Genomic DNA, 20855 nt, shown 5'->3' on the forward strand with positions numbered 1-20855 from the left:
GTAGCAGCAGACTGGGGTTTGGGGCAAGTTTTGCACTTCTTTTATAGCCATAGCTCCACCCATCTCCCCACCCACGTGGCACAATCCACAAGTGAGTGAGTGAAGCACTCTGGGAGATGAAGTACACCAGTGGTGGCCATTTTAGTGTGCGTGTGCGTGTGTGTGTGCGCGTGTGCGTGTGCGTGTGCAAACAGACAAAATAGTCATAGGAAGTAGTATGTTTAGCAATAAAAAACAATATAACAATCAAACAAACAATAAACAATATATTTTAACCATGGCTAAAGAGAAAAACATATGCAATTCACCTTTAAGATCAGGATGGCTTGGAATGGCAATTCAACAATGGCTAACAAAACTACAACTTACTTAATAATGCATCTGAAGGGAGGATAAACACCAAAGGACCGAAACACCAACACAGCCTCTACTGCAGTAACGGACACACACTGAGTGTAGAGGCTGATTAGCGTCTTAAGTGCAGGTGTGTGGTGATCAGTCCAGAATTAGGTGCAGGTGTGGTGTATATGTGTGTGCGTGTGTGTAAGTGTGTGTGTGTGTGCGCGTGTGTGTGTGTGTGTGCGTGTGTGCGTGTGTGTGTGTGTGTGTGTGCTTTTGATGACTATAGCCAGCACCCTGCATTGCAGCTTGTCATGCAGTCCATTTACCATTAAGGACATGTCTGTATTACACACATAATCCACCACTTTACATTAAAAGTCTGCCCTGAATGGAGATGTTTGAACTAATTGGTGTGGGTTGTGCTGTTACAATGGAAGTAAAGTAAAGGTAAAGTCCCACTGATTGTCACACAATGTGTGAAATTTGTTCTCCGCATTTGACCCATCCCCTGGGGGAGCGGTGAGCGGCAGCGTGCGCCGCGCTCGGGAATCATATGGTGATCTAACCCCCGAATTCTAACCCTTTGATGCTGAGTGCCAAGCAGGGAGGCAAATGGGTCTCATTTTTATAGTCTTTGCTATGACTCGGCCGGGGATCGAACTCACGACCTCCCAGTCTCAGGGCGGACATTCAGACCACAAGGCCACTGAGCTGGACACATGAGTGACAAGGATAATTCAGATTTAATTCTCTTTTTGGACCTTTCACATCTGAAGACACAATAATGTATTGGAATGTTTTTCCTTTCATATATCTGAAAGAAGGCTCCCAGCAAACACAATTACATCATGATGATGTTCTGATATCATCTTTCAGTGACGTCCAGGACTAGGCCAAATCACAGCCGATTTGGGGATCATTTAGACATCTACACAGGAATGTCAAGAGGACGTCGAAATATGACGTTACCATAAATAGGCATATTCAGTTATTCTGCTATGTACACAGTGTGTATTCAGCAGCGTTATACATAATTATATCCAGATTAACCTTTATTCTACATTTTCAAAAAATAAAACAGTTACCTGGCCGTGGTTTGAACCCAGGACCTCCAGCTTTGGTGTCTGCTACTTTACCCCTACACCATCCTTCCACAGCAATGACAAGGCACGGATATAACCTTATTATGGCATAAACTTGTTTTTATTCAAACGTGGGTGTCAAGTCTTTGTGGATCGGGCATTACTGTGTGACATCTAAACCAACTATGTATTATGCTACAGCAGATGCAGAACCCCAAAACACATTAACCTCACCCAAAATGCTACATTCCAACTTCCAGTAGTAGTAGTAGTAGTAGTAGTAATAGTAGCAGAAGTAGTAATAGTAGTAGTAGTAGTGTTGGTAGTAGTGGGAGTGGTAGCAGTAGTAGCAGCAGTAGTTGTAATTGACCGGTTAATGAGTTGTGGGCAATTTAGTGTTGGCGTGTGTTTCATTAAAAGTTTCGAGATTTATAATTTCAAAACGGTTTCACGTATCCAAAATCCTTTACTAACCTTAGGTCGGGGTAGTCCATAGATGACCCAGAAAAAGTTTTGTGTGATTTGGCCAAACGGTCTAGGAGGAGCTCGCAAAAGTAGGTTTTTGATCAAATTCAAAATGGCGGAAAATCTACCACACAGAAATGGGCGTGGCCTAGTGGGTTAGATACATGATGCTCCAGGGAAACCAGTAGATGTGGAATTTTGATTCTACAGCTCGCAGTTCAGAAGTTATGGACCGACAAACGTGAAATTGGCTGTTATAGCGCCACCATCTGGTGGATTGGTGTAATTTTTTTACTCTGAGTAGTGGGTGATGTCGTGAACCTGTGTGGAAAGTTTGGGTGATGGGGGGTGTATGGTTTCTGAGATCCACACACTTTTAGGGTAGGAAAAGAACAAAAGCAAATACACAAAAGTTTAGACATTTATCATTTCAAAACGGTTTCACGTATCCAAGATCCTTTAATAACTTTAGGTCGGGGTAGTCCATAGATGTCCCAGAAAAATGCCCGTGTGATTTGGCCAAACGGTCTAGGAGGAGTTCGCAAAAGTAGGTTTTTGATAAAATTCAAAATGGCGGAAAATCTAGGCACACGCAAATGGGCGGGGCCTATATGGATAGATGCGTATTGATCCAAGGAATCCCTGAGAAGTGAAATTTTGAGTATAGGACACACGGTTCAGAAGATATGGACCATAGCGCGAAATGGTCTGTTATAGCGCCACCATCTGGCCGATATGGGTAATTTTTTGTTTCTGAGTAGTGAGGCACATTTACAATCTATGTGCCCAGTCTGGCTATGCTGAGCCTTACAGTTTCTGCTGTACATACAGTTTTACCGGAGAAGAAGAAAAAAAATAATCGGAACAGATACAATAGGGATCCACGCACTTCGTGCTTGGACCCCTAAATATAGCCGCAAGCGGCGATGCGGGGTCCAAGCTTCCGGTGACTTGGGGGGTATATGTCAGATAGTGCACATTTATTCAGACTTGGTATGTGCACAAGTAAACAAAGTTTGGTTGAGATCCGGTGACCTGACGGTTTCCAAGCAGTACTAGTAGTAGTAGTAGTAGCAGTAGTAGTAATAGTAGTAGTAGTAGTGTTGGTAGTAGTGGGAGTGGTAGCAGTAGTAGCAGCAGAAGTACTGTACTAAGAATAGTAGTAGTAGTAGTAGTAGTAGCAGCAGCAGCAGTAGTAGTGGTGGTTGGCTGTTATAGCGCCACCATCTGGTGGATTGGTGTAATTTTTTCCTCTGAGTAGTGGGTGATGTCTTGAAACTATGTTGAAAGGTGGGTGATGTGGGGCGTATGGTTTCTGAGATCCACACACTTTTAGGGCAGGAAAAGAACAAAAGCAAATACACACAAGTTTAGACATTTATCATTTCAAAACGGTTTCACGTATCCAAAATCCTTTAATAACTTTAGGTCGGGGTAGTCCATAGATGACCCAAAAAAGGTTTCGTGTGATTTGGCCAAACGGTCTAGGAGGAGCTAGCAAAAGTAGGTTTTTGATCCAATTCAAAATGGCGGAAAATCTACTAGACAGAAAGGGGCGTGGCCTAGTAGGTTAGATGCATGATGCTCCAGGGAAACCAGTAGATGTGGAATTTTGATTCTACAGCTCATGGTTCAGAAGTTATGGACCGACAAACGTGAAATTGGCTGTTATAGCGCCACCATCTGGTGGATTGGTGTCATTTTTTTTACTCTGAGTAGTGGGTGATGTCGTGAACCTGTGTGGAAAGTTTGGGTGATGGGGGGTGTATGGTTTCTGACATCCACACACTTTTAGGGCAGGAAAAGAACAAAAGCAAATACACAAAAGTTTAGACATTTATAATTTCAAAACGGTTTCACGTATCCAAAATCCTTTAATAACTTTAGGTCGGGGTAGTCCATAGATGACCCAGAAGAACTTCCGTGTGATTTGGCCAAACGGTCTAGGAGGAGTTCGCAAAAGTAGGTTTTTGATAAAGTTCAAAATGGCGGAAAATCTAGGCATGTGCGTGGCCTATATGGATAGATGCGTATTGATCCAAGGAATCCAGTAGAAGTGACATTTTGAGTATAGGACACACGGTTCAGAAGATATTGACCATAACGTGAAATGGTCTGTTATAGCGCCACCATCTGGCCGATATTGGTAATTTTTTGTTTCTGAGTAGTGAGGCACATTTACAATCTATGTGCCCAGTCTGGCTACTCTAACCATTACAGTTTCTGCTGTACATACAGTTTTACCGGAGAAGAAGAATAAAAATAATCAGAACAGATACAATAGGGATCCACGCACTTCGTGCTTGGACCCCTAAATATAGCCGCAAGCGGCGATGACGGGGTCCAAGCATGGTCAGTAAGGGTGTAGTGGTCAGTAAGGGTGATGGGGTCAGTCAGGGTGTTGTGGTCACATAAGTACTTGTGACTTGAAGTAGTACTTGGATAGAAAGCAGTTTTTGTGTACAATATCCCTTTAAGTTTCTATCGTTGTTTTATGGTATGTTTGTTTTAATCTCAAGTTCCATTTATCCCTTGTCTGATTTATATTGTTTTATCTGATACTCTTATATTACTGTATGTCATGTTCTTAAAGATCAGGGACCATGATGGAAATAAGTGTACACACTTTTCATGTTATCCCTTGGATATATTTCTGCATTATCCAAAATAAAATTCATTCATTCATTCATTCATTCATTCATTCAAGTATCTGGACAGAAAGTGATATTTGGGTAGAACATACTGTCAATACGACAAGTACTTCTCTGGCTCTGCAGATACATATAATATGGTCTACACAGTTAAATACAACAGTCTGGATAGCTCACTTGGTAAAGCTCATGACTTATGCTAACTAAAGACCATTGCGGCTCAAAGTTCAAACCCCACGTGGGATGAACAACTTTCAACTTTAGACAGTTAAGACAGTAACAGTAATTAAAACCCCACATGTTGTCTCCTTATTTTGCGGTGTCTCATGAACTTTTACAATATCTTGGAAATGTTAGCTGGAGATTACGTGGCTGTGTTCAAGAATGTGTTTTGCAACAGGAGAGGTTAGTTCTTGTCTCATGATGGAGCTTTTGTGTTCTGAAATCAGAATTTTCAGTTGTCATTGTGTCTTTCCCACACACACATCAAACCATAGGGCGTAGTGGCGTCCACTACAGAAGGTTGATGGGTTTTATCCCTGAAATTGCTTTTGGTGACTATAGCCAGCATGGCAGTTTGTTATGCAGTCCATTTACCATTAACTCATTGAGTGCCAGCCACTTTTGGAGAACGGACGCTCCCAGTGCCAGAGTTTCAGAGCGTTTTCAGTGATTTCTCGAGGCCCACAGAATATTGTGTGATATTACTATGTAAACACCGAACACGCAAAAAGAACAAGGAGACTCTATTGTATCATCAGCAAAAAAAAGTTTATTGATTCCATTTTCCGTTCTTTAGTTATCAGCCGGAGAAGATAGGTCAAAAACAGCAAATACAGGCATTTCTATCTAGAAGCTGAGATATTCAGCCTTTTGTGAAATGCAGCATTTCAAGCACATTCACTGACTCTAGCTAATATTTTCTGATGTAGTGACGTGGTGTAGTTGTGTGCTGCCCTGGGTCCCCCACCCTCCTCTCCCCCCCTCAGCTACAAACTCCTCCCCACACTAGTAACACACAGCCTCACGCACCCAGCGTCTATTTTCGGAGTGCTTTTTGTGCGCCGCCTCCCAGGCAGCGCGACAAGGAGCATTTCCTTGTTGCGCTGCCGGACTGCAGGGAAAGGGTTGGCACTTCAGCGTCGGGTGCTGCCTTTCTGGCGGCTAATCGTGTGAAGAAACTATGCAGACAGACAGACAGAGGCAGAGGAGCTCAGTTGTGTGCGCGGATTGACTGCTGTTGCCAGGCACCGTCAGTTGCAGCCAGAGCAATCTACATGGCTCTGGGCTGCAGCATGAGCGCTTTCTCTTTGATCAGGGGGCTTTTTCAGGCTATATTTCGGACATTTCTCTAATCTGGAGAGCACTGTCGCCACCTGATGAGTCCGTAAAATAGGTTATACAGCTTCAATAGCTACAATATTTGTACAGGACATACATAAGGCTTTGATCCACGTCCCACCGTCAAAAAAGGCAATTGACGACAATCGTCGTCTTTGGCACTCTACGTTAGTATTCGAATAATCGAAAATCGTTTTTTTTTTTTTTTTTTTTTTTTTTTTAATCGAATTGACGACAACTGTCGTCATTGGCACTCAATGAGTTAAGGACATTTTTGTATTACACACATAATGCACCACTTTACATTAAAAGTCTGCCCTGAATGGAGGTGTTTGAACTAATTGGTGTGGGTTGTGCTGTTACAATGAGCACATGAGTGACAAGGATAATTCAGATTTAATTCTCTTTTTGGACCTTTCACATCTGAAGACACAATAATGTATTGGAATGTTTTTCCATTCATATATCTGAAAGAAGGCTCCCAGCAAACACAATTACCGTAAATTCCGGACTATAAGCCGCGGCTTTTTTCCCGTTTTTTGGCCTTTTTTGCCCCCTGCGGCTTATATAACGGTGCGTCTTATCTATGGATTTTTTCCAAAAAAAAAAAAAAAATCTCTCTTTTTTAGCACTCTTTCTAACTATAAATCCACTTCTGTTTTAATTTCCTCTCTTGCCCTCTTTTAACAACATAACATAACATAACATAACACAACACAGGTAAGCAGAAAGAAAAAGACGAAGCAATCACGCCATGAATGAGGAAATGACTCACCTGCTGGAGGCTGGAGATACACGCTTGGGCTAAACTTTTACTCCGTGAAACACTATCGATTAAGTCCGACATCGCTCAGAGGTTTTGAGCAGCTTGAAAACAAGTTTGAAAACGTGCAGAAGTCCATCCACTCACTCACTAAAGAAACTAAGGCAACCGTGAACAGAGTTTATAATGCGGAAAAGCGCATCCGCGCACTGGAGGACAAAAACAACACAGTGAGTCCGAAAATGGATAAAATGCAAAATCGAAACCCTGCACACGCAGGTTGATGACTTAATCAGCAGGAGTAAAAGAAATAACATTCGCCTGATCAATGTAAAAGAGGAGCTGAGATTGGTGACATGGACGCTTTTGTGGCAAAATCCTGTGTTACATCCTGGACCTGAAGGAAGGCGAGAAACCACCAGAGGTGGACAGGGCACACCGGGCGCCTCGGCCACGTCCAGACCCCGGCCTGCCACCGAGGGCCATCTTCATCTGCCTACTCCGCTGGCCCGACCGTCAACTCATCCTCCAGGCTGCGGGGAAGAAGCCCCTCACCTGGGAGGGTACGCGCTTTTTCGTCGGCAGGACCTCTCCGCGTTGGTGCAACAGAAACGCGCAACATACAACAGCATCATCGAGTCAATGGATATCGCTTTGGCGTACTGTACCCAGCGAGACTCGTCATAACCAGACCGGACTATCTTTAGCACTCTTTCTAACTATAAATCCACTTCTGTTTTAATTTCCTCTCTTGCCCTCTTTTCACCACACCGCGGACACTGTGTGCCCAGCGGCGGAACAAGAGCTCAAAGTGAAACTGCCGAATATCTTTTGAGTTGGACTGGTCAATAGTACTGTGAGTAACTAAAATAAAAAAATAAAAAACGGAATTCTCTCTTCTTTAGCACTCTTTCTAACTATAAATCCACTTCTGTTTTAATTTCCTCTCTTGCCCTCTTTTCACCACACCGCGGACACTGTGTGCACTGTAAAAAAAACAAAAAATACCACAATGTGTGATTTTGTCTGGGGATTAGTGACCTGACTTTTGTTTTGTTGAAATGTTAATAAATGGGAGCTTCCCCAAACAGCCTCTCTTTCCCGACAATCCCCTCTGTGCACGAAGCCTTACATATGGTAATTAAACATCAAAACACCCGCGGCTTATAGACCGGTGCGGCTTATAGAAGAAAAAAATAGTCACCTTTGAAGGTGCGGCTTATAGACCGGTGCGTCTTATAGTCCGGAATTTACGGTACATCATGATGATGTTCTGATATCATCTTTCAGTGACGTCCAGGACTAGGCCAAATCACAGCCGATTTGGGGATCATTTAGACATCTACACAGGAATGTCAAGATGACGTCGAAATATGACGTTACCATAAATAGGCATATTCAGTTATTCTGCTATGTACACAGTGTGTATTCAGCAGCGTTATACATAATTATATCCAGATTAACCTTTATTCTACATTTTCAAAAAATACAACAGTTACCTGGCCGTGGTTTGAACTCAGGACCTCCAGCTTTGGTGTCTGCTACTCTACCCCTACACCATCCTTCCACAGCAATGACAAGGCATGGATGTAACCTTATTATGGCATAAACTTGTTTTTATTAAAACGTGGGTGTCAAGTCTTTGTGGATCGGGCATTACTGTGTGACATCTAAACCAACTATGTATTATGCTACAGCAGATGCAGAACCCCAAAACACATTAACCCCACCCAAAATGCTACAATCCAACTTCCAGTAGTAGTAGTAGTAGTAGTAGTAGTAGTAGTCGTAATAGTAGCAGAAGTAGTAATAGTAGTAGTAGTAGTGTTGGTAGTAGTGGGAGTGGTAGCAGTAGTAGCAGCAGTAGTTGTAATTGACCGGTTAATGAGTTGTGGGCAATTTAGTGTTGGCGTGTGTTTCATTAAAAGTTTCGAGATTTATCATTTCAAAACGGTTTCACGTATCCAAAATCCTTTAACTCATTCACCGCCAAAGACGTCTTTGACGTGTTATCAGAAATAGCCCTCCCCGCCAATGACGTGTTTGACGTGTTTTTGTTTTTATTAGTGCAGCGCGTAGTTCAAACACTTCCCCAGCCTGTGACATGTTATCAGGTCCCTAGCCTCAAAGACAAGCCGACAACACGCGATCAAACACATACCGCAACTGTTGTTTTGAAATGAGCAGGAGCAAAAACAGAAAACAGAGAAACGCGCTTCCTTGTGCACAGAGGAGAAACGCCATTGAAACACACCCATCGGCGCGCTGCACGAGCTGATCGGCTTGCTGCAGGGCAGCGGACATCGATCGTTCGCGGTAGTCAAACCCGTGACCAACATGATCGATCCTGGTCCCTGGACCCCGTTACTGTGTCCCAGCCCTAAAGAGACGAGACGGAGTCACAACTGTGTGAGGAGGAGAACAGCAGCCTCGCCACAGAAATGGCTTTCACACAGAGCAAAGCAGCACGGCCACTTTCCTGTCGAGGGCGAGGAAGACTGGATTCCAATGCGACAGGACCCGGATGATCTCGCGGTAAGGAGTGTGTGTGTGTGTGTGTGTGTGTGTGTGTGTGTGTGTGTGTGAGAGAGAGACTACACTGATCTCTGCATTCTATTCTATGATCACACTCACTCACACTGAGTAAACTGTATTGTTGAATGTAAAAAAAGCACTTCATGTATGTATATATATATATATATATTTGTCATTTGTGTCATAACGAATCATATTTACATGTCTGATGTCAATACAGTTCAAAATAAAAGAATTGAGAGCGAGTTCTGCCTGAGATTGTGTGATTTACAAAAATGCCATTTTCTGCAATTTCTTTCTCAGAGAGACCTTTTTGGTGAAAACAGGGTGTATATAAATGGCTATAAGTAGAGTACAGAACATGCTAAAAGCTCACTTTTTTTCCTGGTGAACCCAGAGATGTACATCTTCATTTTGAGGTATTGCAAATCACTTTGGTGCTAATAGATAATTTACTGTGGGTCTTGAAAGATGACCAACAATTATGAAAATCTTTGGCCTGTGCTAAATATTGGCAGTCCTAAACTGGCCATGAATGAGTTAATAACTTTAGGTCGGGGTAGTCCATAGATGACCCAGAAAAAGTTTTGTGTGATTTGGCTAAACGGACTAGGAGGAGCTCGCAAAAGTAGGTTTTTGATCAAATTGAAAATGGCGGAAAATCTACCAGACATAAATGGGCGTGGCCTAGTAGGTTAAATGCATGATGCTCCAGGGAAACCAGTAGATGTGGAATTTTGATTCTACAACTCGTGGTTCAGAAGTTATGGACCGACAAACGTGAAATTGGCTGTTATAGCGCCACCATCTGGTGGATTGGTGTATTTTTTTTTACTCTGAGTAGTGGGTGATGTCGTGAACCTGTGTGGAAAGTTTGGGTGATGGGGCGTGTATGGTTTCTGAGATCCACACACTTTTAGGGCAGGAAAAGAACAAAAGTAAATACACAAAAGTTTAGACATTTATAATTTCAAAACGGTTTCACGTATCCAAAATCCTTTAATAACTTTAGGTTGGGTTAGTCCATAGATGTCCCAGAAGAATTTCCGTGTGATTTGGCCAAACGGTCTAGGAGGAGTTCGCAAAAGTAGGTTTTTGATAAAATTCAAAATGGCGGAAAATCTAGGCACACGCAAATGGGCGTGGCCTATATGGATAGATGCGTATTGATCCAGGGAATACAGCCGAAGTGGAATTTTGATTCTACGCCTCCATAACGCGAAATGGTCTGTTATAGCGCCACCATCTGGCCGATATGGGTCATTTTTTGTTTCTGAGTAGTGAGGCACATTTACAATTTATGTGCCCAGTCTGGCTATGCTGAGCATTACAGTTTCTGCTGTACATACAGTTTTACCGGAGAAGAAGAATAAAAAAAAAATAATCAGAACAGATACAATAGGGATCCACGCACTTCGTGCTTGGACCCCTAAATATACTTTTTTATTTATTTTTGTCATGACCATTTGGCCCACAATCAAGTGTTACAGTGTAAACTACAACCCTGAACAACACAATACTGTGCTATGTGCTGCAAGTTGTGCAGACTCTCCAGTCAGAGTGACTGACACCACCAGTGCTTTCTTTAGTAATGCAGTCAGTCACTACTCGATATCAAAACAAGAGATGAGGCTCCACTCGTCGTTGTTTATATAGTGAGAGGTAACAGTCATGTACGATTCCATTGCCATGGATTTTCAGGTGTCACAGGTGATGCCGCCGACTCCCTCTGCTGACTGCAGTTTCATTTTGATGCTTTGTTTCACAGATGTATACATGTTTGGGATTATGTCTACAGTCAGATGTTTGCGTCGCACCATAACATAGTTCAAGTTCGGGTACCTTCAGGAGCCTTTTGAAGCCTTCATTTTTCACAACGGAATACGGGCGTATATATATATACATACGAAAGTTGCTATAGCCTCGGTTATTTTTAGGGCACGTGGAGAGTTGGCTGCTAATTCTAATGAATCCTTCAGTTGATTTTGTTTCAGTCCGGACGAATTGTCTTCAGATAGCAGGAGACTGGCTCGCTGGGTGATGTCTCATCAGGTCACAGGTGGTTTCGGATATTTGTTGTATTCCTGCAACACTTCACACACCGACCCGGTCGGCTGATCTTGCAAATCGCTTTGCTTTTGTCAAGCTCGTTTTTGTCTGCCTAGTGTTGCCGGCGTCCGCCATGTTGCATGTTTTTGTTTGCGCATGCACGACGAACGAGAGGCAGAGGCTGGTGGTGCGTTCACGGGTGAAAATAAAAAAAATTAAAAAATCAATCTCTGGACATATGAATTGATATCAAAGGATTAAAATAAAATCATAGATTCAAAATCGGAGAATCGATTTTTTTAACCCAGCCCTGGAGAACAGTGCAGTCATTATGCTGCAGTGGAATAATGAGTCGAACAAGATATTATCTTAGGTTCTTTATCTAGGTTATTTGGCGCAAATGATGACGTGTGTTGATACAGCATACGCACATGTACGTTTTCATAGAACAACGGTTATACAGATAGGAAAAACTGAGTGGGGGGGCTTTAAGAATCACATTTTCAATCACACCCGTGTCAATTTGCTTGTAACTATCTAGCCTGCATAAGCAGTAACAATTAGCCTTTTCACTTCCCACCCAATTCACCCATTTTGTATCTAAAATGCAGGAATTAAATGGATTGAAAGTTGGAAACCCTCATTAATGTTCTGCTTGCACGTGTTACTTCCTGCCTTTTAGACACAAAATGGGTGAATTGGGTGGGAAGTGAAAAGGGCAAATGGCAGTGATCTCTATCAGTCATTTCACTCCCAGAACTCAGGATGCATTTCTACCTGTTGGTACTAGTGGAGATGATTATCTACCTATAAACCTATGAAAGTCGCTTTTCCAACTTGCTTTCAACTTGCTTTTGTGCGGCAGTAGCGTAGTACTTTTTCTCTGGAGGACATGTTGGGAAAAAACAGTATCGTGTAGCATTTGATGCCATTTGTCTTTCTCCAGTATCTGTGCGAGTGCCAGTTTGATGACAATGTTAAGTTCAAAACTGCCATCAATGAGGAGGATCCAGATAAGATGCGGCTGCAGCCAATCGGCCGGGACAAAGACGGCCAAATGTACTGGTTCCAACTGGACCAAGACAACAATGTGCGGGTCTATGTGGAGGAACAGGACGACTCTGACGGCTCATCTTGGAAGTGCATTGTCAAGTAAGCACACAAGCTATTTTAATTCAAGAAAGTTGTTGTTGACACTGAGTGTGAGATGAAATTGAAATGCTGATGCTCTCTAGCATGGCAGGTAAACAAGAGCAGGGTTCGTACGGTCATGGAAAAGCCTGGTAAATTATGGAAATTTAAATTCAATTTCCAGGTCAAGGAAAAGTTTTGGAAAAAAATTAAATCCGACAAGGTTTTGGAAAAGTAATGGAAATTTGTTTAATAAATATTTTCATGACGTTCATTTACACCGAGTTCAAAGCATAAAAATAGTATAGTGTAAATTGGCAGGGCACGTAACGTTGACCGTCGCTGTGTTTCTGTTGTGTGTTTTGTGTGTGAGACGCCCACTAGCCTACATCTGCCTGTGGCTGCAGCTGAGGTAACGTTAGCACTTAACTGTTAGCAAAGTCGTACTATGCCGCCGGACACAGGCCAGGGGAAGTGCAGCTTCAACAATACCTGGCATTTCAAAGATAAGTACCAATTATGGCTCGCGAAAGACAGACGATGCGCTAAATGCAATCTGTGCTGTAAAATTCTGCTGTGAATCGGAAAAGCACGAGAGCGCAGCTGCTGTTGCAAGCAGCCCAATTCATCAGTGAGTTTATTGACATCCACCGACGCTAACGTTACCGTCCCTTACCACAGCAAAGAAATAGACAAGTTTGGACGTTTCAACAAAAGATGGGGTAAAGGGATTTTGACAGTCAAACTACGGTAGCGTTAAATAAATCCACAGTGAACCAGAACGTCGGCTCCATAATGAACGCCAGTCAGTCAACACAGCATCAACGAGGTGCATGTGTGTGTGCGCGCGTGTGTCTCAAACAAAGTAATTTATCGTCACTATACCATTTAAAGAAGCAGATTGATAATAAATCAACTTTAATAATGTTTTTCTGCAAATTGTGTCTCAGTGTTTCTGCATGGCACTCAAGGTTAGGGCTGGCGAATATTGTGACTAGATGAGACCTAGATCTCGTTTTAGATTTTGTTATGGTAATATCGTGATACTGCATAGTCGTCTTTTCCTGGTTTTAAAGGCTGCAGTAAAGTGAAGTCATTTTCTGAGCTTACCAGACTGTTCTAGCTGTTCTATTATTTGCCGTTACCCACTTAACGTTATTCATTATATGATTATTCACTGATGATTATTGATCAAAAATCACATTGTGGAAATATATTTTGTAAGAGTCCATATCGCCCAGCCCAATTTACAAAATCTAGCTCACTTTGTAGAAAATACCGAGATTAGATATATCATCTTTCGCCATTCAGCCTAAAAATACTGAGATGTGATTTTTGGTCCATATCGCCCAGCCCTACTCAAGATCTTTGTTGTCATTGTTGGGGCTAGTAACGTGTTTTAGTACTAAATGACCATGTTAGTTTTTCAATTATTGTCATCCGTTAGTAGTTACATTACATAGAATATTTTTACTCACTGACTTTTCCATGTATACACAGAGACTTTACAAAATGTTTGGTCATGGAAATTTGCTTTAAAGTCATGGAAAAGTCATGGAAATCCATTGGTCAAAATGTGTATGAACCCTGAAAGAGTGAATGTTTACATTCATCCACCCTTTTCCCCATGTAGAGACCGAAATGACTTGGCTGAGATCCTGGCTCTGCTCAAGACACAAATTGACCCGGCACTCTTGACAAAGAAAGAGGAAGATCCTGATGGTGAAGGGAACACAAAGAACACGGAAGAAGGTAATAATGCGATGAATTATAGGCATTACATGAAATGGAGTTAGACCAATGCTTCTAAGTTGTTCTTACACACATTTTTCCAGTTTCCACATTTTTCTTTTGTCATAATGTGCCATTTATTTGGGTAGTTTCTTCCTCCCAAAGAATCATACAAGTACTAGTTCATAGATTCTTAGTATGGTTGGCCTCTGTGACAATCACACTCCCAATCATTGCAGCATTGGTGTCATGATGTGGCCATCTATCCATGCTCGACACAGAGTTACACAGGATCATAAATCACACTTTTAGTTTTAAAGTCCCTGGAAACCAAAATCCACAAAAACCTTCTAACTATTAAATTTAGGGTCTTATGTGAGTAATTGTGTGCCTCAGAAAGTGGTTTACATTACTTTCAACCCTAACCCCAAAAATCTACACTTTCCTACAAGGTCTGGATTAACATTTCCTCATTGAAGTGCTACAGTGCTAAAATGCAGGAGCTTATCACGTCATAAGATTTAATCGAAACACACACACATGCACGCACGCGCGCACACACACACTGACACACACACAGTAGCGCTGTGCACTCGCGGCAGAGATGTCTTCCTCTCGCCGAGCAACGCGCGAACACACACACACACACACACCATCTCTCTTTCCTTCTCTCTCTCTCTCTCTCTCCGACGGAGAGGGAAACGGAGAGTCTCCGTTTCCCTCTCTCTCTCTCTCTCTCTCTCTCGGAGACCTGCTGCAGACGGGACATGCCCACACAGTCCGCGGGAGAAAATACACTCTAAAATCAAATTGATTCTCATGACTTTTGCCATGACTGTCAAACCTAGATTTATATACTTTGCGACGTTCATCATTGTTCAAATTTGGCTGGTGGCTTATTAACATAGGTTCCTGTGATGTGATGAACTCAAAATGCTAAATAATAAAACAATATTTCTGGTTTCCAGGGACTTTAAGCCTACATGTCTTCTGAAAATAGTGGTATATTGTGGAGCAGATAAGCTCGTGTTTTGTGCATTTTATGACTAAAGCAGCATAATCATCTACATACCTCAAGGTTTTATTATGCCTCCGCCGGAGATAGCCAGGCCGGAGGCATTATGGATTCGGGTTGTACGTCCGTCCGATGTTTGTTAACGCAATATCTGAGGAACACCTTGACGGAATTTCATCAAATTTGCCTCAAACATCGACTTAGACTCAAGGATGATCTGATTAGATTTTGGTGGTCAAAGGTCAAGGTCACTGTGACCTCTTGAACGCCATTTTCAAGCTTGTTAACTAGGGGTGCACCGATCGATCGGCACGCAATCTGTATCGGCCGATTTTGACCTCAAATATGTGATCTGCTGATTGCAGATATTACTTTATTGTCGCCGATTGCATAGCCGATCATGCTGCACGTGAGAAACATGAGGCATCCCATTTTCATGTCTTCAATGTCTATCGTTTAACTTTCATATTGTGCTCTAACGTTTATATCATTGTGTTGCAAAGCACACGCTTTGCTTTCGTCAGTGTACTCAGCTCCACACACCACACCAGACTGTCAACACACCCCTTGCGTCTTTGAATCACACAAATCAGCTGGTGATTAGAGCAGACTCAGCAGAGAAGTTACCTCCAGTCCTCCCGCCTACCGAGGCATTTGCATGCTGTTAAGTCCGTGTTTGATCCATATTTGCGTGTATCCTCCTAACGTTAATAGCTCCGGTTAGCTTTAGCCGCTTTAGCTTAATCGATAAAATAGTTTCCTTGGGTCAAAGTTATTTTTCTTGTGTAACAGCGCAATCCCGGAAAATTGAGTATTTTTGTTGAGTGAACTGAACTGCATTGAACTGGTAACATGGAAATCCCGAAGTGGAATTATTTTTGTTCTTTTATAAACTGAACTGAGGGAACTGGACTACTACTAGCCATTTAGTTCAACACAGTCTTGTGCTCCAATTATCTCACACACAAAAAATCATGTTGGCGGTTTCCTTTAGCCTACACAGTATAAAATATTGATGTAGAAAAAAAAGAAAATGTGCTGCACTTTCAATTTGATGCATGAAATGTAGGCCTATATGTAAAATGGAAACTGTTCTATAATAGACTGCTATAGCTGCTTACAAAATAAATAAATAAATATATATATATATATATTGGTAATCGGTGATCGGTCGATGATCGGTTGGGCAGATATTTCTCATAGGTGATCGGCAATCGGTGATCGGTGGCAAAAAACGTGATCGGTGCACCCCTATTGTTAACGCGATATCCCAGGAATGCCTTGACGGAATTTCATCAAATTTGCCTCAAACATAGACTTAGACTCAAGGATGAACTGATTAGATTTTGGTAGTCAAAGGTCAAAGGCCAAGGTCACTGTGACCTCTAGAATGCCATTTTCAAGCTTGTTAATGCGATGTCTCAGGAATGCCTTGACGGAGTTTCATCAAATTTGCCTCAAACATCGACTCGGACTCAAGGATCAACTGATTAGATTTTCGTGGTCAAAGGTCAAGGTCACTGTGACCTCACGAATGCCATTCCCAAGTTTGTTAAAGCGATATCTCAAGAACGACTTGATGGAATTTCTTCCAATTTGGCTCAAACGTCGTCTTGGGCGCAAGGATGAACGGATTACATTTTGGAGGTCAAAGGTCAAGGTCCAATGCCATTTTCAAGCTTGTTTTGATAATCGATCAAAATCTCAGTAACGCCTTGATGGAATTTCTTCACATTTGCCTCAAACGTCAATGTCTGGACAGACATGGATGTCAACTTCTCACTTGTTGGAGGAGGCATATATCCGCGGTGCCGTAGTTCTAGTTTCAGATTAGAAGGAGTCTCTTGTGCTTCAGCCCCTTCACAGTGGGAGGTCGGTCCTCTCAGAACAGGACAGTATGATTTGGTTTGACTCTAATGAAGACGCTGTGCATCCAAACGGTAGTCACTGCACCTTATTTAAAAAATCACTTTCCAGTGAATCGAGTGCTCCAGGATCCTCCTTTGTTTTTCTCCTTTGTATCTGACCTCTGGTGACCTTGAGAGGTCATTGACCTCAGCATTGCATTTTTCCACTTTTTGCCCCATCACTCTGCATTATAATCATGTATATCTGCTATTTTCTGCCAGGTGCCTCAGCTATGGCCCCATCAGATGGTGGTTTTCAAAGTGGGGTCTGGGGACCCCTAGGGGTCCTTGAGGAGCGGGGATGCAAACTAGTCACCTTTAGGTGACAGTGACCTTTTTCATCCCAAAATCGGGCACTTAATGAATTATTTTGTGTCTGTCTGCCCTGGTATGTCACCTTTTTCACTATCCATGACTTTGCATCCCTGGACGAGGTTCCAGGGGCCCAGCAAAAAAGGGGAATCATTTATTATGGCTCCGCCGGCGATAGCCAGGCCGGAGGCATTATGGATCCGGGTTGTGCGTCCGTACGTACGTACTGTCCGATGACAGAATTTCATCAAATCTGCCTCAAACAGCGACTTAGACTCAAGGATGATCTGATTACGGTAGATTTTGGTGGTCAAAGGTCAAGGTAACCGAGACCTCTCGAACGCCATTTTCAAGCTTGTTAACGCGATATCTCAGGAATGCCTTGACGGAATTTCATCAAATTTGCCTCAAACATCGACTTGGACTCAAGGATGAACTGATTAGATTTTCGTGGTCGAAGGTAGGGGTGGGACAAAATATCGATACTCACGGTATCGCGATATTTCCATTTGCGATACGTTATCGATACACTGGCACCAAGTATCGATATGTTTTTTTTTTTTTTTTTTTTTTTTTTAATAAACAGGCTAAAATATTATGCTGTGTGTGGTAGTTGAAACATAGTTTCAAGTTGACGTTTATTTATGTTTGTAGTTGAAACAAAAACATAAATACTGTAGGCTACATGAATGGAAATGTTTGATCATTAATATCTACTTTTAGAAATTATATAGGTAGGTAGGTTATATAGGTTTTCTTGTTTTAATAATAATAATAATAAAAAGACTTAATGTGTAACTTTTCCTCCGTGGTATCGAAAATGGTATGAGTGAGTGAGTGAACTCTGAGAGAGTTAATGTCAATTCTGCTAATAAATACATAATACCTGCTTCTTGCCTTTTAGGGGTATTTTTTTCTCTTCAGTTACACAGATATCGTGATGTATCGTAGGTTAAATTTCTTCCAATATACCGATTATTGCAGAATCGCTGTATCGTGATAATATCGTTATCGAGGGCCAAGTATCGTGACCATATCGTATCGTGAGTTACTCCACGATTCCCACCCCTAGTCGAAGGTCAAGGTCACTGTGACCTCATGAATGCCATTCCCAACTTCGTTAAAGCAATATCTCAAGAACGGTTTGATGGAATTTCTTCCAATTTGGCTCAAACATCGACTTGGGCACAAGGATGAACGGATTACATTTTGATGATCAAAGGTCAAGGTCACTGTGACCTAGGGGTGTCACGGTACACAAAAGTCATGGTTCGGTACGTACCTCGGTTTTGGGGTCACGGTTCGGTACGAATACGGCACGGTACGAAAACGGGGAAAAAAAGCAACAAATCCCAAATTCTGTTTTTTTCCCTTTGAATATGTCTGAATTCTGCTTTTTACGCTATTTTTACCATCAGAAATAGTGTCTAATATGTGGGAATGAATAAATGTCCACTATTTAATAAGATCTAGGCAATCCACACAAAAAGGTTTTACTCTAGAGCAGTGATTTTCAAAGTGTGGGGTGCGCCTCCCTCTCATAGGGCTTTCACACCGGCAGGGCTCCGTGCCGGTTCCGGTTCCAGAACCCTAATCTGAACTGGCCGGCGCGTTCAGACCGAAAAAATAATTGGTTCGGAACCTGAAAAGTTGGTTCTCAGCGGAACCAAAAAATAGTTGGTTTTTCTTGGGAACCGTGACATCATCAGTGGGCGTGTCTCATTCTAGGCTGTGAAAACGAGCAGGAAGGAGAAGAAGGCAGTGACAACATGGAGAAAAATAATTTGCAGTGGTCTCTTGAGGAAACCAAATGTTTAGTGGCGATTTAGGCATCTACCGAATCTCAAGAAAAGCTAGAAAGCAGTACAAGAAAGAGCAAGTCATATGCCGAACTTGCAGAAGAGAGGGCCAAGGCTGGGTTCACTCGAACGCCAGACCAAATAATTAATAAACTTAAAAAAATAAAAAATAAACTGAAGAAGGACTACCGAATAATGTCCTCCCACTTTGGTTCCGCTTAAACTGGTGTGAACACGGGCTGGTTCGCCAGAAAGCACCAAGGTTCTGAGACTCCAGAACGGAGCCGGAGCCAGAACCAGAACCGTGTCTGTCTGAAAGCGCTATCAGATGTCTGTATTCCAGCTGTTTGACAGGGCAAAGGCATTTCCCCCCACTTTAAATCTTTATTGTACACAAGTTTGTAAACAGAGCGCATGTGTGGAGTAGCCTAATACTCCCACCAACCCCCCCCCCTGTTGTATTTGTTTTATGTAGCATTTGCTATTGATGTGTTTGATGTAAGCACTAATTTGGAATCCTATCTAAAAGCGACCACTAGGCGGCAGTATTTCTTTAGTCAACGTCAAAATACCTACTTGTTCAATAGAAGAAGAATAAAACGGCAGAAGAAGAAAAACTTCTAAACCCTGTTGAAAGATACCCCCACTGTCTGACAGACAACGGGGTGGGTTTCACTTTCCCAGTAAGTACGGGAAAGAACCCTGTCAGCGCCTTAACGTTATTGGATGTGAGTTTTGTTTAGCATAATATGATTACGTTCGGTCATCTAATGGATTATTGGAACATGACAAGGAGTCATCCCCTCTTCCTTGCTTGTCTGCATCCGCAGATGTCTGGTTGAGTCTGCTTGACCGCATCACTCATCCCACGCGATGTAAGTTGCTTGTTTACAAGTTAACAACTTTGTCAGTGTTATGTAACGTTTAGCCGCAACGCGCAACTATAAAGGACTTTGTCGCGGCTACGTAACGTTACATTGGCAAGCTTACCTCGTTGGCTTGATGTTGACAGAATTTGCAAAACAGCTTATCGCCACAAAACGTCCCATTCTGTGAACGCGGATTTCTATGGCCCTTGTGTTGTTTTGGTGTGTCTTCTTCTGTGGTGTTTAATTCGATTCAATTCAATGCCATTCAAACAGCGTTTAGGTGCTTCTGGATTTGACGGATTCGTCGTGTCGTTTCACATACCGTGAAACGACGTACCGTGAGGCTCGTACCGTAAACTCACGGGACGAATACATGTACCGTGACACCCCTACTGTGACCTCTCTAGTGCCATTTTCAAGCTTGTTAACGCCATATCTCAGGAATGCCTTGACGGAATTTCATCAAATTTGTGTCAAACATGAACTTGGCCTCAAGGATGAACTGATTACATTTTGGTGGTCAAAGTTCAAGGTCACTGTGACCTCACGAACGCCATTCCCAAGTTCGTTAACACGATATCTCAAGAACGGCTTGATGGAATTTCTTCTGATTTGGCTCAAACATCGATTTACACTCAAGGATAAACGGATTAGACTTTGATGGTTAAAGGTCAAAGTTCAAGGTCACTGTGACCTCACACACCCAATTTCCAAGCTCTGTAACGCAACATCTCAGGAGCGCCTTGACGGAATTTCTTCCAATTTGACTCAAATGGCGATTTGGACTCAAGAATGAACTAATGGCGGAGGCATAAATCCGCGGTGCGGTCGTTCTAGTTATCATTATAATTCCACCCATATAA

General features: G+C 42.4%; 1 protein-coding gene across 1 annotated transcript in view; it reads left to right on the plus strand.

The window, feature by feature from the left end:
• The window catches only part of rsf1b.1 (remodeling and spacing factor 1b, tandem duplicate 1), a gene marked incomplete at its 5' end in the record, with an annotated part of 67657 nt that overhangs the window by 21967 nt on the left and 24835 nt on the right, over nt 1-20855 (plus strand). Inside the window, 2 exons of the mRNA XM_083646141.1 lie at nt 12175-12380; nt 13993-14111. Coding sequence (XP_083502267.1) covers nt 12175-12380; nt 13993-14111 — 325 coding nt within the window. The remainder of the gene's footprint in view (nt 1-12174; nt 12381-13992; nt 14112-20855) is intronic.

The sequence above is a fragment of the Poromitra crassiceps genome, assembly GCF_964638095.1.
Source record: "Poromitra crassiceps genome assembly, chromosome: 1".
NCBI lineage: Eukaryota > Metazoa > Chordata > Actinopteri > Beryciformes > Melamphaidae > Poromitra > Poromitra crassiceps.